Source organism: Oxyura jamaicensis, chromosome 2 (genome assembly GCF_011077185.1).
Source record: "Oxyura jamaicensis isolate SHBP4307 breed ruddy duck chromosome 2, BPBGC_Ojam_1.0, whole genome shotgun sequence".
NCBI classification, from domain to species: domain Eukaryota; kingdom Metazoa; phylum Chordata; class Aves; order Anseriformes; family Anatidae; genus Oxyura; species Oxyura jamaicensis.
Genome location: NC_048894.1, coordinates 5870663 through 5889150, shown reverse-complemented (window position 1 = coordinate 5889150; position 18488 = coordinate 5870663). Strand labels below are relative to the sequence as shown.

The 18488-nt window shown below is 38.8% G+C and overlaps 1 protein-coding gene across 5 annotated transcripts in view; it reads right to left on the bottom strand.

Moving 5' to 3' along the window:
- The window catches only part of LOC118162674 (sodium channel protein type 5 subunit alpha-like), a 208240-nt gene that overhangs the window by 134877 nt on the left and 54875 nt on the right, over positions 1 to 18488 (bottom strand). For all 5 annotated transcript variants that reach the window (XM_035318995.1, XM_035318990.1, XM_035318992.1 and 2 more), the window contains exon 7: positions 10452 to 10682. In XM_035318995.1, coding sequence (XP_035174886.1) covers positions 10452 to 10682 — 231 coding nt within the window. The remainder of the gene's footprint in view (positions 1 to 10451; positions 10683 to 18488) is intronic.

Here is an 18488-nt window from a genome sequence, read left to right as displayed (position 1 = left end):
ACAGCCCTGAGTCCAGGGGTTTCTCTGGGCATGAGCCATCCTGCAAGAGGTATGCAGGGGCTGAGATGAGGTCGTGGTAAACCATAAAACAAGGTGCTGGGAGGAAAGCGGTCCCCTTAAGCTCGAGCGTCACTGGTAAGCTCCTATCGTCAGTGCTTCCCCCCAGCGTTTGACACAAGCCAAAAAAGCAATTTCCCAGCCAGGGCTCTACTGTCTCCATAAGGTAAAAAATAATTCATCCAGTTTTGATAGAGCAGCTTTTACTCTCTTTGAGAAAAAAGCCACTAAAGATATCAATCAAGCCCTCTGCTAAATGGCTCCTGCGCACTACTAAGAGGCTCTGAAAACCTCAAAGATCCACATTGGTGCACGGTACAAGGGAAGGAAAAGCAAATCAGGAGCATTTGGAGCTGCGGGCCAGAAGGGAGCAGAGAATTTACGTGTTCCACCAAGGCTGTCAAATTGGCTTAGTGACCATGCCAAGCCAATGAGCATTTTGAGCAAGGTGAGACAGGAGAAAACGACCAGCAATAAATATGTGTGCTGGCTTTTAATGATCTTCAGGCCACCTTCCGTGCCTCTGTGTCTGGTCAGCCACACAGCCCCACGCTTGGAGCTGTAGGCTGCACAGTACACAACGAAAAACATATTTAATGCCACTTGTTTAAACAAGCGCCTCACATGAACAGGCAGCAAAACGCTGAAGTGTGGTCTCTGGAAGTTTTGTAGAGGGTTGTTTTGTTGTTTTTTATATATACATATATATATTTCACACAAAGGAATTCAAATCAAAAGCTGCTACAAGGGCTGAATGCATTTGTGATTACAGACAGATGCAAAACAAAACAAAACAAAAATAAACAACAAAAAATATTTGTACTGTGATAAAGAAAACAAATTGGCTCAAGAACTGACTAAGAGACAGAAAACAAAGGTTAAAGATCAAAAGTCAAGGTGCAGAATCTCTGAAGGCTAATAGAGGGCTGTGTCTGCACTGGTTTACTACATTTGTAAGTACAATTGAAAGAGAGGGTGAGCAGAGCTGAAAAAATCTACTGACAGCACAATCTTTGCCACGTAACTCGAGTCCAAGCCAGGACTGAATGAGGAACACTACAGAGGCCTGTCCTGCTAGGAAAATGAGTAGAAAAAGGCAACAACAGATACTGCGTTGTCAGAATGTGATATAAAGCAAAAGATAAAATCTCACCCATTCATAACATTGTCAAGTTTTAAATTCCCTAATTCTCTGTATCAGGTCAGGTAAGATATATGGATTTTTTTTTCTTTATTTTTTTTTTTTGTTTTAGGAACCCTTAGCTAAAATTTTTACATAATTTGAAGCTGGGATCAAAGAAAACTGTGGTACTAAGATGCAGGAGGAAAGGGATGCAGTGCCATACAGGAAAAAAAGCTGCCAATTTATTAACCAGGGGCTTGTGTCATCCAGAAGACAGAGTACAGCATTGCTTTCAGTAGGGTAACTGCTGAACCGTAGGGTATTGAGAAGTGGGTAAAAGTAACAAGAATGACTGGGAAAACTTAATAAGATGAGCTATTGAAAAAATTGAGATCTTTTATCTTAGAAAGGGGGTGATAATCAGAGTCAAAAATAGCATGCATTCTGGAAAATGAGAACAAGGATCTTTGTGTGCTCCTGGACACAGAATGTGATAATAATGTTTTTTTGCCCTAAGAAAATGGGGGAAGAATCAAAAACAAAGATAAAGGAAATATCTTTTTTCCACCACACTTGTCATTTCAACTGCTAAAGTTACTGCCACAAGCTGTCCCTGTAGCCAAAACATTCAAAGACAGATTAGTTGCTTACATAGATAAGGATTTCCAGAATTATAATAGTTAATACAAAATTAGAAAAATGTCTGTACTCTGAGCTGTACTAATTTCTTCTGGAACATGTGGGACTGCTCTGTGCCACAGACTGGTGCTGCACCAGGTAAATCAAGATCAGATTGAGCCCTTATTCCATCTGTACCTCACTTGGCTGAATTCAGTGCTCCTGATTCAGTACAGGAGAAAATATTTCCTAATACTTAAAACCAGTGTGATAAGGGAAAGCAGTACTGTAAGACGTTCTCTGGTGATGAGTTCACGGTGTACCTGGACTGACTTCTCAGAGCTACCTCTTGCCTTTGCAAGGCTCATTATTGCTGAACCTGCAGCAAGCAGAAGTCCACAGAGAGGCTCTGAAGGGCAGGGCGCAGACGAGGTCCTTTTGAACAGTGCTCTGTGAGTCAAGTGTGTATCACTTTGGTAGTTTATGAACAATTTGAAGGTGCAGGAAAAGTCTCAAAATATTTAGGTTTAATCTTCTGTGGCAGATCTTTCCCCTAGCACATCTCTCTGTGAGCGGTAATAATGCAGTGATGAGACCAAAATAAATGTGTTTGGGGGCAAATCTTTATGTTTAAAAATTGTTCTGAGACTAAGAACTTGCTCTTTCACCACAAGATCAAAAAATAATGCTACTGAATTGTCAGGAAGAGACAGTATTGGGTACAACAGTACCAACTCCTATGTTTCTCTGATCCTTGTACTTCTTCCACTGGACCTTTCTTGTTCTATGTAGTTCAAAACATTAAAGTGCACAGGTACAATACCCATGTTAATAACACATCACTGCATTAATGTTTGAGCATTTAAGATGCTATTTATCAAAAGATCCGCAGCACCTGAACAAAGCCACAATATTTACAGTTAACGGCAGGGTAACGCAAGTAGCTTCCACACTGACAAGCACAGCCTGAAAGCCCAGAGAGGTTCTTTTGTCTTAATCATTGGTTCACACACAATCATACATAATAAAACACCTCTTCCAGTCTCAACCTGATTTATTGCTTCCCTCTTTTCTCCCACCTCCATAATTACTCATCCAACACTCACTGTCTTCTATTACCACCTCAGACAACACCTCAAACACTTCAGCTCTCCCCAAACTTGCTACATCTATTATCTGGCTTGGACATCATTATTTTCTATACTCTTCACACAGTTTCAGAATATCTTTTCATACAGCTCCATTTCAGTCATTCTCAAAGCAAAAATTAAGCAACTCATCAGGCAGAGCTAATAACTAGGCACAGAAGTTGGATAAAATATATATGTAGACACACAGCTATATACACATTTTATTTTATTTTATTTTTTATTCACATGTATATGCCTAAACATCCATGCCTATTTATTTAATAGTGCATTTAACAGTGCACTTAACAGTGCGCCTCACTCAGATTACTTACAGGATGCAACTGGGAGATGCAAAGACAAAGACCTAAACTTATATTTACATATCTTTCTAAATACAGAACCCAAAGCAACCATGACTCTTCCAGGTGTAACTGGAGGTGACAATACAGATATTGTATTAAGCTATATATAAGCTATATATAAGCTTAATATATATATTAAGCTATATATCTGGATTTTTATTATTACTATTTTTTTTTTCTTTTTCCCCCTCAAACTTTCATTAACTACACAGTTTGACTTCAGAAGAAGAGAAAAAACACTGCCATGAAATGAATGTGATGAAGTAGTCTGGAAGAAAAAAGCACCAACTTAAAAAGTTGATTTTTAAGCTATAAAAATGGCAGTTGACTCCTCCCACCAGAAGGTTAATATTTTTTTATGAAACCTTATCATTGTTATTATTATCACCATTTCAATATCCGGGACAATTACCTAAATGAAATAAGTGTTTTTTATTATTTTTATTTTATTTTACCTAACAAGATACTGATTTTGAGAGAAAACATATATGGCACATTTTGAAAACAAGATCCTTTCAAAGCCTCTTAAGCGGGGTACTTAGTTTAAAGAAAAAGAACACACTGAATTTTGCGACCAGCACCTCAAGAGTGATTTAATAAAATTTTTGCTACATTTTAAGGTTTTCTTTCTTAAGTGTTTTTTCTTGTATTCAGTATTAAAACTGAGCCCTGCTCTACATAAGAACACCTGTTTAAACTTAGATTTCAAGTTACTACTCTATGATTAGTCATTAATCCATTTTACTAATGGAATATATAAGTTACGTTAAAGATCCTACACTCATCAGCAATGTGAATCAACTACATTCTGTCCGTTGGTACATCTTTTACTCTGCCTAAGCCAGTGACACATCTGACTTCATATAACTTCAATGCAGTCATGGATTCATAAAGCTTCTCTTCATAAAATACATCTTTAATTTTAATACCACAACCTAAGGTTTTCGAGCATGCTATTTGCAGCTACTTTCCTAGAAATCTTTATAAGCATTGGAATTAATATTGTAGGTTTTCAGTCACCTGCTATTTCTAAACCGTTACCTCTCCTAAAGATAATTGACAGCACAATAATTTTAGTATTGATGCATTGATCACGTAATTTTCATATTGCTGTGGATGTAAATTGTCATTATTTTGTACTTTTTATCTATTTCATTTTTATACATGACATATCTACAACTTCAGATTCCCACATTTATTATTATTAACATCTATAAATAATCATCTTTGGGCTTATTGATTGCAGTCCCTTACCAAATCTTAAAATGCAAATATGAAAAATAAAATTACATACTAGTAGCCAGTGTTCTCCTAGATAATCTGCCTGTCTCCATTTTAATTTTGAGCAGAATTTATCTTTGGCATTTGACATAAAGATTTTTTAGCCTAATTCTATCTGTGCTCAACTGTCCCTCATCCCATACTGCTCTCTTAAAAAAAAAAAATAGTCCTGTGGAGGAGGCTAGGAGTCCTGATGAGTTACTTTAGCCTTATTCTTCCTTCTTCTTTCTAGCTTTGAAAGAGTAAGCATCACTTATTGGAGGCAAAACCAGACTGAAATAACTTCTCTGATAAGAAAGGTCAGAACAAGTCTTCTTAGAGGTTGGTGCATAAATTGTGAAGACCTAGAGTCATTTCAGTTAGTAGAAAGAATGGGAAAATCCTCCTGTTTATCATGAAATAGACATGCCCATTGAAAGGCAGATTTTGAACTGCATTTTCACTGTGAGGAAAGGAGAGAATAAACAGTTATCTCACCCTACTATCACCACTGTGCCCAGCTAAGCTGAGAAACCAGAAACCAACCAACTGCAGTAATTTAGGTGAAGTTTCCCTCATAGAATTAAGCTTGTAATAACAATGACCAAGAAAGTTCCCTTCTTGATAGTCAGGCCAGAAATAGTCAGTTGTATCCTAGAACTTAGTAACTGGTGAACGTTGAACCTTAGAATTGGTGAAAGAAAACTCTCTGTGAATTTTCCCAGATAATCCCAATGCATAAGGACTCTGTCTCTTGCTTTACTAAATTGCCTGTCTTCTCCTTCAGTTGCAGTAGCCATTGAAATGATGGAATTAACAAGCAAAGTGTTGGATGGAAAGGCAGGAAATCCTTAATCCTTATGGGATTTAGTTTATAAGATCCTTTCATGGCATATGCACAATAACAGGAAAGAGCTCTCAGTGATGTTAGCAACCTCACACGTGAAAGAAGAGCAGGGCTCAGCCATCCCTGGGTTGCAGCCAATGATGGAAAAAAGAAGCAGTGTAGGATCAACAAGCTCGTCCAAGAAAGGTTAAGTAACAGGAAAAGGGCCAAAAGGGTAGGTGGAGGGGACTGACTTGTTATGGAACATACCAATAACAAAAACATACCAATTTATTTATTTAATTTTTGGTTCAAATTTAGGAGGAAAAAAACAAACAAACAACACACACACACACACACACACACACACAAAAAATTCTTCTGCCACCACTACTGGTGCTGGTTTGCTGCCTTAACTGGTGGTGGAGGTAAAAATAGGTGTAGCCGATGTGTAGAGCAGCAGAGCAGGACCTGCACCATCAGCCAAGATGGTCACGGTGACCACAGCCACGTAGCAGGAAAGAACACAGTCTTGAGTGTATAGATCAGGGCTGGAGTTCCTGTACCCTGGGGACAAAGTGGGTATATCTTCAAGGGTCAAACAAAAATTAGGCATTACCACGTAATTGTGGTTAAGCCAATGATGATCCAAAGTTTGTAAATTATTTCCTCACTCATTAAAAAAAAAAAAAAAAAAAAAAGTTGCAAAGATTGACAAAAGAATATTCCCTGCCTGGTGGTTGAGAGCAGCTAAGGGTAGAGGACACAATTCAGTCCAGATACAAAATCAGTTTGGAATAAAGAGGGCAGAGCTAAATCTATCCCAGGCCTTATACAAAACCAAAATATCTTCTGCACCAAGTGCCTATGCTTATTAGCTAACCACAGTTAAGCTAAAATGGGCTCAGAATGACTGAAAACTGAGTTCTTATATTTCTTTTCTAAAGATAAAGTCTAAATTACTAACTATTTTAGCTATTTCCTCCGCAGCACCAGACAATTGCTAATTGTATCGCCGTTTTAAGAGGATCCACTCATTTTGTTTTTCCATTCATAAAAAAAAAAAAAAGGTTCATAATGCACAAGAAGAGGCTGATGCCATTTCAGAGGTCTCCCATTGTCCTCTGAAACATTAAAACCTCTCTCCAAGAATCCAGAGCAAACTTTTGCCCTCCAAGAGAAGAGCTCTCATACTACCCCTTTTGATTCTTCATTTTGGTGTCCTGATGAATGAATTAACAATTCATTTTTCCATTTCTGAGTGTTTTTCACTGCTGTATTTGTTTACATACTGTTTTGTTGTATTTTTTATTTTTTTAAAGTATTATCATGAGTCTCTTCAGGTTTCTGCTTTCTGTGTTTTTAGATTATTATTCCTGATTCAAACTAAGTGACTCAGCTGCATTGGTTTTAAAGTCTCCAATGAGCTTTTGTAATTGTTTTTGCTCCCTTTGAATGAACTTCACTATCTCAACATGTTGGCCAATTTTCTTCTCTAATTCTTACCGAAAATAAACACTGACACTACTCTGTTTCTTAATGTATTCTTCTTTTTATTTAATTTGGTCTGCCTACACTCTAATTTAACCATATGTATTGCTTAATTCCATAAAGTACTTGAAATTCGGACTGTTATTAAATTGTGGTCAGTACTACTCTGTTAAACAGTCACTTCATTTCACCATAATACTTACGCAAAATGGATATAAAGCAATATCCTTTCTAGTTACAAAATGAGCCAGTCCTTCAATTTTTGAATTGCTTTGGCATAATTATCAACATTAAATGGAAATCCTACTTAATATTGTTCTTCTTAGTCTTATTGCTGAGCCACCTTCTCCAGCTTCTCAAGGAATTTTTATTCTGATGTTAGTACGTTCTTCCTATAAATCTACTGTTCTTCCAGTTCTTCAGTGCCTTAGCACTGATTCAACATTTCAACTGTTTAAATATGTCTTGTCCATCCATCTTAACTGATAGTTGTTTACCATAGTTCACTGTCTTTATTTTCCAATATTATGAAAACATTAAAACATTCATTTATATTATTATTGCTTACTATTAATACTGCATGGTCAAACTTTATTTCACTTTAATCCTTTATCTCACCAAGTTGATTAACCTTGTAATAGGCCAATCTAATTTAGTGGTAATAAGTATAGTTCCTGACCATATTACCCATTGCTGGATTTACCAAATGGATTTACATGAGTGTCTCTCCCCTTCCCCATATCAGACCCACACAAATAAACTTGCCCATGGCACGCTGCAGCAGCTGTGCAATTCCTTCCATTTAAAGCAATGCTGCAGCTGGCCTTGACAGTAACTATATTTTTTATAGAGACTACCAATGGTGCATTTACCCTACTTCTGTTCCCAGAGAACCATAGTATCTTCACAGCTCCAATGTCACCCCATCACCTTTAGTATAGGGTTTTAAAATTCCAGCCATCAACTCTTTTGTCTCTTGAGACCCTTATGAGAGAGGGAGAGAATCACCTCACACAGATGTCATTTATCTATGGGTGCAGGAGCCATGAGGTGCCTTAATACACCAGAGTTGCAGAGAATCATCGAATGATTTGGGTTGGGAGGAACCTTAAAGCCCATCTAATCCCGACCCCCTGCCATGGGCAGGGACCCCTCCCACCAGCCCAGGCTGCCCCCAGCCCCATCCAGCCTGGCCTTGGGCACTGCCAGGGATGGGGCAGCCACAGCTCCTCTGGGCAGCCTGGGACAGGCCTCACTGCCCTCTGAGTGAAGCATTTCTTCCTTATACCTAATCTAGATCTCCCCTTTTTTAGTTTAAAGCCATTTCCCCTTGTCCTATTCTTATACCCCCTGACCAAGAGTCCCTCCCCAGCTCTCCTGCAGCCCCCCTTAGTCCCTGGCAGGCTGCTGTGAGGTCTCCCTGAAGCCCTCTTTTCTCCAGCCTGAACAACCCCAACTCCCTCAGACTGTCTCTGTAAAAGAGGTGCTCTGGACTCAGCCCAGATGCAGGACCTTGCACTTGGCCTTGTTGAACCTCATGATGTTCGCACAGGCCCACCTCTCAGGCCTGTCCAGGTCCCTCTGGCTGGCACCCCTTCCCTCCAGCATGACAATGGCACCACACAGCTTGGTGTCATCAGCAAACTGGCGGAGGGTGCATTCAATTTCACTGTCCATGTCGCCAACAAAGACGTTAAATAGTGCTGGTCCCAATACTGACCCCTGAGGAACATCACTTTTTACTGATCTCTACATGGACATTATGCTGTTGGCTGCAACTCTTTCAGTGCAACTATCCAGCCAGTTCCTTATGTACCAAGGGTTCCATCCATCAAATCCACATCTCTCCAATTTAGAGATGAGGATATCATGGGGGACAGTGTCAAATGCTTTGCACAAGTCTAGATAGATCATGTCAGTTGCTCATCTCCTCTCCACCAATGCTGTAACCCCATTGTTGAAGGCCACCAGATTTGTCAGGCATGATCTACCCTTAGTGAAGCCATGTTGGCTGCCACCAACTGCCTCCATATCTTTCTCATGCCACAAGCTGGAAGCGCGCGGAGCATGGATGGGAAAACATGTCAGCAGACTCAGTACCAGCCAGCACAGGTCCAGTGTAGTTTAGTAGCTCTGGCACACAGCTCTTTCTCCTTTCAGCTGGTGGAAGGGACATTGAGGTGACACATAACCTGACAATCAAGGTCAACCCAGAAGATGGCCCTAATTTAGCCAGAGCTTTGCATATGCCCTTCCTTAATGCTTTATTAAACACATTATGCATTTACAATACCAATACTGAGCTTTTAATTCTTTGAATTAAAGCTTCCTAACACCAGTCCTTCCAAGGATGCTTAGAATCCAGGGAAAGGAACTGAGCAGAAAGGCCAGAAGTCACCCATGTGGAATGACAGGACTGCCCTTGGCTCAGTCCCTGAATCACATAACGTAGCTGAAGAGCCATACAATTCTGAGAAGCAAAGCTGGGTTGGAGACAACCTTGTGCCAGTTCAACAGAGCCCTGGATCAAGCCAGACAACTGCCCTGAACCTGACTTAGGGGTCAGGAATGATGACTGTAGGGCCCGTACAGTTAGAGCAGAGGGACCCCATGACTGTGTTACTTCCCACCAACCACATTTCTAGTTAGCAAGTTGACTATGTGTTTCAGTCTTCTCAAAATAAATAAAATACCAAAGGTCACTGATCACAAGCTACTTGCAAGGCATATTTGTCTGTTTGCTTCCTTCTCTCAAAAGCATCACCGATTTTTTTCAGATGAGAGCCAATGTCCACTGCAGTCACTGGGGACTCTCTGGTGTCTCAGAGGGTTTTGGTGCAGGCCCAGCTAATAGCTGGGCTCCTTGTTTACATTCTGAAGTTTATTTACATGAAATGCCTTTTTTAAAATGTTAATAAATGAGTTCAGTGAACCTATTTCATTGTAATTCAAAGTCTAGCAGACTATAGAGTATTAAAAATTGCTTTGGCCTAGAAAACAAGCCTTTTGATAATAAACATCAGAGCACCAGATACTGCAGGATGGCCCAAACCATATAATGAGTTCAGGCCCTAATAGCATGAGATAAAATAATGCTCCTGGGATTTTTCAGTGTAATAAATACTGAATTGCTCTGCTTTGCTTTTTTGATTTTTAAGACTTTTAGTTCAAATTTGCAAATTTTGCCAGAAAATGTTAGTGCTATAAATTGTCTTAAAGGAACAGCATACAAAATAGACCCCCCCCAAACCCCGCCCCCCCCCCCCAACTGAAATTTCCACTTGATCACCTGATTCCAAGAAAGGAAGCTTTAAGAAAAAAGTCATGAGACACCCTAAAACTGTGAAAATCACCAGTGATGTGAGCAGGCACTTAGTCTTCATCAGGAAAGCACTAAAAAACTTTCAGCATAAATTGTGAATGTACAACAGAAAATTCTACCTAGATCTTTCCAAACCACGTCAACTTTGTGAAGAGGCAGTAGACACAAGACACTGCATTTGCAGTATGAATTCACATATCAGTTTTGATCAATATGATAATAAATAAATAAAACGGATAACAGAGTAAAGAAAAGTATTTACCTGGATCATTAAGAAACTCCTCTGAACTGTTCCACGTCCTACCATCCAAGTACAACGTGCCATTGGTGGAGTTAAACATGGTGTAGTCCCTGACACACTTGTGTCGCAAGTTGCCCATAAAGAGCTGGAGGCCTATGAGGGCAAAGACACTCAAGCAGAAAACGGTCAGGATCATCACATCAGCAAGTTTCTTAACAGACTGGATAAGTGCACCTACAATGGTCTTCAGTCCTATGGAGATAAAAGCCAAGAGTTTATAGGTTGAGAGGCTGAAACACGTGTGCAGATAGCTACTTTTTATGATGAAAATCTGCATGGAAAGGAAGGGTTTCTACTACATGTTTGTAATTTGACGGCAGAAACAGGAGACAAGTGATCACTATGAACATTTAGTTTGGCCTACTTTTATCTGGACAAAATATTGGTGTTAATGTTACAAAAACACTCATTTAAAAATAGAAGGAAATAACTGGATGAAGGAACAGTGAGAAACAAAAACAAAAAGTAGTCATGGATAAAAGAAAATACAGGAAGTCTTTTCTATTTTCATGGAGCTGCAGTAAAGGCTGTAAAGCCTAAATCCCATTGGCTTTTGAGAACGTGTATTAATTTTAAATCACTCAGGTGATTGATAACTTTATCCCTCAAATAAACAGATGAAGAGCTATGAAAATGTTATTTATTCCTTGATTATTTTACATTTTTAGTGCCAAATTCTGCTCACTGTCCTCATATGAATAATTCCTCTGCCTTAAATTCATATGCTTAAAACAAGCAGAATTTGAGATTAGAAGTATACCAAATAATATGGGCAATCACATAAACCCAGTGGAAACTATTTGAGTAAAACAACCCAAGGCTCCGACAATACCTGGGAAAAGTTAATCATTTTATAATATACTGCCAATGTAGATAAATCATATTATTATAAAGGCCTGGGTAACGCAAACTGGCTCTTATGTTATTTCACCCCATAACACTAGATTCAGATTATTATTCTTTAAGTATATAGATATAAATAATTATACTGTTTTCCCAAAAGATATTGCTTGCTTTTGAAGTGTTCCTGAAGCGTTCACTGATATTTGAGCTGGTTGAACATTACATGAATATGACAAAACCCACTCTTTTTTAAGTAGACTGTTCTTCTAAATCTTGTATCCTTTAGTTGGACATTAATATCAACTGCACAACGGTAGCAATTTTGTTGTTTCTTCACCGCTTATATGTAATACTCAATAAGTATTAATCAGTGCTTCTGATAATCAGTGTCACCAGTATGGCAACAGTAAGAGAAATTGAGTTAAATGGAAAAATAGAAAATGCAAAAAGGAAACAGGAGGAATTCTCCTGGGAAATACTCAGAAGCATGCTGATTTGCTCACTGAATACGAACATACACATTAAATCTCAGCTCCCTGGAATTCCACCCCAAGAGTTTGGCAGCAATGAAGGTTGAGTTAGTGCTTTATAATTTAAAATAATGTAAAAAATGTACTTGAGGATGTGTAGGAAGGCAAAATAGGCTTTTGGTCTTGCTTAAAATTCTGTAGATAAAGTAAGAGGGAAATCATAGCTCCTTAAAGGAGGATGAGCTGCTAGAATAGCATCCAGGTCCTAGCAGACTAAAACTTTCAGTGTTGTATAGCAATATTGCCATTAGGTTAACCTGTGAATTATATTAATTACTATAAAATAACCATCCAACCAAATGATACTGAACCCTCAGGTGGAGTAGCCCTCTTTCCTCATTAAATATTCTGTTTGCCTGTTCAAAGCTTTTTTTTTTTTTGGCACAGTAAAAAGGAAGAGGCTATAAATTTCCCTCTTACACACAAGAATAAGCCAAAGAAAATATTGTAGTACAAACATGAGGCAAAAGCTGGATAGTCTTGGGATCTGTGTTCCTCATCAGAAACAGATTTTGAAAATGAGGTGAGTTCTATTAAGGTATCTAGATAAAGCTTAGCTTTGAACTTTTTTCAGTTTGCTAATAGATTTGATTACCAATTTTGATGACTAAATGAAAAGCATAGCTTTTCTGATAATCTAGCCTTGGGTAAACTTTATACCTGTAATGAAATTGGTTTTAGTTGTAGCCCTATTCTGAAGGACTTCCTCAGGTCCTGTAAAGCCTGGTCTTAAAAAAAGTAATGGGGTAGGGAAAGAGGAATGTGATTTATAAATACAATAGTGTTTTTTTTATATATACTTTATCTAATATTCTGTTTTTTTCTCGGTAATTCTTATTATAGGCTGCCCTTTGAATGCACAGATGTTTCTTCCCTGAAGCCAGGGAAACTTGGGAAATCTGAATGCAAACCGAATTTTAAAGAAGGGAAAACAGCCAAACCACAAATTATTTTACTTCAGTACCCCTTGTGAAATCACTGAAGCACATTCATTTGTTTGTCTGACACAAATACAAGCTTGGAGACTGCATTTGTATTGTTTACATACACTAATTAATCTTACTCACATGAGCAAGGACAATGGGATTCCTAATGTAAACAGGGATAACATTAGGAAGTTTGACCTACAAAATCCTAGTCACCAGAAAAGACTACCTGTTTTCAAATTCAGGCCCCAGTATTGTTAATTCCAAGGTCACTTCGTGAAACATGTTTTTCTCAGTTTACCTACTGGGGTTTTAAATAGAAGAGTAACTCTATGCTGTTAGATTTGTAAGTTCGTTCCTTGCAAGTATCAAATAATTTCTTTATGACAGGCCTTTCTGCTTCACCTTTTTTTTTTTTTCTAAAAAAAAAAAAGGCATATAAACTTCTGAACAGACTAAGAAAATAATGCTTTATTAATACAATTGCTGTAATTAGAGACCTCTTAAAAATAACTTGTACTCTGCCTTCTGGAACTTTGTTGCAACTTTCCAGGAAAATCATTTCAGGAGTTGTATACTTACAGTCTAACTATGTTATTTTCTCACCCTTTAAAAAGAAAATTTGCCCAGAAAGTTAAGTAGCATCCATCGAGTGGCTTGGCACAATTCACTGCTAAGCAAAGCGTTTAAATCACCATTCACTTAAACTTTCTGTGCCTGGTAAATGGAAGGTCTAAGGGGAAATAAGGACACCCAGAACCTCTTGCAGGTGCTCTGCATTTCTCTGAATCAATCCCCGTGTTTTGTAAAAGCAATGCTAGATGTATTCAAACTTAGAGCAATGTTAAATCTTCTAGATAAATAATCCTCCTTTGAAATAGTGCCAATGAGAGCATTGCAATATAGCTTAATAGAAGATTCTATTTATGGGGCATTAAAGGCATTTACTTAATTCTTGCAAGTCAAACACCAACAGGCAGCATGCAGAAAAAACTGAGGAGCTGATCCAAAGCTGAGTAACGTCTACACCTGTTAATGAGTATGGCGCTGTGGATTACTCTTTATGGAATAATCGGTACAGTGGTCTCCTGAATCACTGAATTCTTTCCACACTTCTGGGCCAAATCCTGCTTGCATGACATGAGTAACACCAGAGCATCCAAAATCAGTGGAATGAGGGCTGTACAGGCAGCCTGATATCTGCAGAAAGCAAGAAGGATTTGGCCCAAACATTCCTGTTAATACTGGTAGAAATTAATACATTCAGAGGTTAATCAAATAATCAGTTTTCAAATGCAAATCAGAAACCATAGAAAATGCAAGCAACACCAAACAATGAGAAATGGCAAGATCCCACAGCACCATCCATTCCTCCTTTGAGATGTGAGAGTATTAGCATAATTCAGTATGACATCCATACCAGATGTTGGCAATCACCTACAGAACATCAGACGCTTCCATGCATAGTTTGGAAACCAGCAAGGAAAAAAAGGCAAAAATGGAATGGAACCAGAGTGTGATTTGCACCAGGAGACGTGCATGTGCCTTGACCATGTCTGCAGGAGTCATGTGCATGTAGGGGGAGGAGATTTCACTCTCCATGAACGTATTTTGTCGCAAGTCATGATGAACATATTTTGTCATTAGCCATTGACAGCAGCAAAGAGTTTAATACCACGTTGGCAAACCTGAATGGTTGTACACCATCTTTGCATGGAAATGTGACTGTCAGGCCAGTCTGCAAGGACGGTGCAAATTTTTCACCTCTGAGATATCTACTTCTTGAGTGAAGTGATCTACCCATCATAAGGATGAAGTTTGTCCTTCTACAGGGGGACTTCAGTGAGATTCAAGCAGTGAACAACAGTCAGTCTCCTCCACACAGCCTTAATTCTTGCACTCCAAGCTTTGTTCTGGCTATCAGTAAAGTACTGGATAACATTCACGGCACTATTTATAGCCTTTAGACTCACACTAACTTAAATGGGAGCTGGATCAGGCCCCGAAGTGCCTTGGCCCAATTTTCTATGAGGTCACCTTTCGCCTGTATCCTGTCATTTGATGTGAAATGTTCGTGATGTGCACGCTTGTTCTAGAAAGAGCAGCAGAGCTTCTCTGGATACGGGTACTTCACAAAATCCTGAAGATGACCATGGCCTGCCTTTTGCAGGCTCTTGATGCTGGAGCATAGAAGGGTGTACCTGAGGGCTTTAAATTAGCTCATTTCTTAGTTATCACAAAAACATTGGTGATTTCCTTGCAGATATACTATAATTAGAGTCCTCTGTAGTCACAGGAAGGGTTCCTGTTGAGTACTCTGGGATTTGAGTACACCGGTGACGGGAGACAAATGAGTAACATCAGTGGGTTGTCCTACAAGCTGATCATGGTTCCTGTCTAGGATGAAAACGAATGAATCCAGTTGCCATGGCAATGTGCAAGATGCTAATTAATAAATAATATCACTGAGAGTTAAAGGTTTTATGCTCCCATGCAGAGAATGTTCACTATTTCTAAGAACCATACATAAGGGATGTATGAAGAAATTAAAAACATTTTCTTTAATGAGTCTAGATAAACAGATACCCAGCTACTGCAGAAAGCTTGTTTTCCCTGATACCTTGGGAAACTGGAAAACAGAAAGAAATGTGTGTGCTTAGTGCAGGAAAGGGGAAATTGAGGGGATCCATGAAGGTCTTTGGGCATGTTAAAGGCTGCCACAGAGTGTAAGGCACTGACCTGATGTCTTATACAGTGGCTGTAGGGTTAAAAATGATGAGCTGATAATGCACCAAGAGAGGATGAGGGTGGATATGGGTCTGGATTCAGAGACAGGATCCACAGGATGTGCCAGCATGACAGCAAGCCCCAGAGATGTAGCCCCAGCACTCCACCAAGCAGGAAGCACACAGCTTTACTGCTAGACGCTAACATTCGGGTTGCTGAATCTGGATCTGAAACCCTCCACCCAGAGCAAACGTAAAGGTAATGAGCTGCTAGAACAGACTTTTCGGGAAGATCATGAGTTGCATAAACACAGGCTAGGGCCAGGGAATGGACTCTAAGAGTCTCGGAGATCTTTTTGAATCCTATGAGCCCACGTCCCCTAAACGTCCCTGTGCCTGCTTGCGCACTTAGAGCAAGGCATTAGAGATAGGTGAGATTTTTAAAAGCACTAATTGTTAGTTTTACTGACTCCCTCTGGAGTCAATAGTGAAACTCATTGATTTCAAGTGAAGCGGAATGCCTTTGAAAACCAGCCTCTAAGTGCTTTGCTGGACAGAAGCCTTACACCGTGGAGGACTTGGCCTGTTACTTTCAGTAAGCAATTTCACCGAGCATGCTGAGCCCAAGTACGTTTGTACAAACATAACTATTTGAGAGAGAAGCGTGATCAATTTTATTGAGGAAAGGCTTAGATATTTGCAAAGGAGAGCATATTACAGTGTTCTTTTCCTAAGATATAAAAGACAGAAAAAAGTAACCTTTTTTTCCATTCTCTCTAGAGGTTGAACCCAAAAATCTTACAGAAGATATTAGAGTTCATCATCTCTTCCTTGTTAAGCCTGTTGTGGAGCAATATTTCATCACAGCATAAGCCTATGTTATCATTAAAAACTCAGATTGATATCCAAGTAAACACAGCGCCGTAGAATCACAGAATGCTTTGGGTTGGAAGGGACCTTAAGGACCACCTGGTTCCACACCCCTGCCATGGGCAGGGACCCCTCCCACTAAATCAGGTTGTTCAAAGCCCCATTCAGCCTGACCTTGAACACTTCTAGGGATGGAGCATCTACAACTTCACTGGGTAACCTGTGCCACTGTTTCACCATCCTGAAAGGAAGTAATTTCCTCCTTATATCTAATCCAAACCTACCCTCTTTTAGTTTAAAGCCATTTCCCCTTGCCTTATCACTGTACCCCCTGACCAAGAGTACCTCCCCAGCTCTCCTGCAGCCCCCTTTAGGCCCTGGCAGGCTGCTGTGAGGTCTCCCTGGAGCCTCTCAAGGCTGAACAACCCCAGCTCCCTCAGCCTGGCTCCATAGCAGAGGCACTCCAGCTCCATGATCATCTTTGTGTCTCTCCTCTGGACTCGTTCTAATAGGTCTAGTCCTGGAGCTCCAGATTCCCAGCTCACATGGAGGCTCATATCATGCCCAATGTTTCTTTTTAAATATATGCCTAATGGAAATAAATGAACTGATTCCTCTGAAATTATCTATTAACTTAAAAAACAAACAAACAAAAAAGTACAGCTGCATTTTACAGGCAGCTAAGTCATCCTTAGCAATTTGTATCTCCCTGCATCTGGGATTAAAACATTCTCAGGGCACAGGTAATCTTGACAATAAAATTTAAGGGCCAGATATTTTATTTGCATATCTTAATGCAGTTATGTCAGCAAATAATTCAGTTACTCGTATCTAAAAATGCAGTTATCAAAAGACTAATTAAATAGGCAGAAATAAAAAATAAAAGGGAATTTGAGTTACTATGTAACACTCTAATAAATAATACTCCTCATCTTTTTTATTTTTTTTTCCTTTAACCAACAAATGGAACAACTTAGTACTCAGTATCACTGAAGTGCCTGGTGAATTTCAGAATAAACTTTTTTGAATCTCTATACTCCTTTTTTTCCCTGAAAAACAAAACAATTTATCACTCTATGTAAAACAAAATACAGAACAACAGAAAATCGCTATATATATAACTCAGCAAAATTGACAGGCCTTGCTCTGAAAAAGCACAAGATCAAGACACGATAAAAAGTGAAAAGTGTCCCCTGGAGATGCCTGTCCCTCCAAGTTAGCCTTCAAATCACTAGCAAAGGAAGCTAAGAAACTCTGCTTTTCTTTTTGATTAGCCACTACCATTCCACATGATCTGTAAAACTGCTCAACTTGCTATTCAGCTAAAGCTTTCCCAAGCAAAAACACTTTCACAGTGGAAATCCAGTTAAAGAAACTTTACAAAACCTCTCTGCTAATTTTTTCCTTTTAAAATTACAGACAAGAATTAAGACAGGAATCAATTTCAGGAAATACTAGACCTAATAATTAAGCATTTAAGACCAAATATATTTATTCTTTAAAGCTATATTTTGACTTTCATGCACTTTCAATGAAAAGTAGCTTGATTTTTCAATAATTTCACTGATTTCAATACTTTAACATTGGAATGATGGAGTTAGTCCTGGACTCTTATATATGTTTCCATTTACAGTTTATACCTCCTGTGAGTGTTGGTGATCAGTTTTAATACAAGCCCCTAAAAGTTTATGTCATGGCATTTGTTTAGATTTATGTTTTAATGCAGATATGCATACTATGGTGGATGGCAAAACCTTTCTAACTTTAAAGAGCTGTGCGTGAGAATCTGAGCAATTTACTCAATATTACGAATATTTTTGACATGTAATTGCCAACATCTGTTCAGGATTATCACAAATAGGATCTACCATGCACGGTTTTTGCTATCTTCTCTACCTTGCCATGCAGGTTGGAGATGTTAAACACTGAGGCTGAATGAGACCTGTCCATAGATAATGCTTGGGAAGAATTTATTGTCATACAGTTAGTCCTAAGTGGACTCATATGTGCATAAATTATTAAACAAAAAGAATTACTTACTATTTTAAGAAATATAAATAAAATAGATCACAAGCTATGAAAAAAAGCTTCTTTCACTACCTG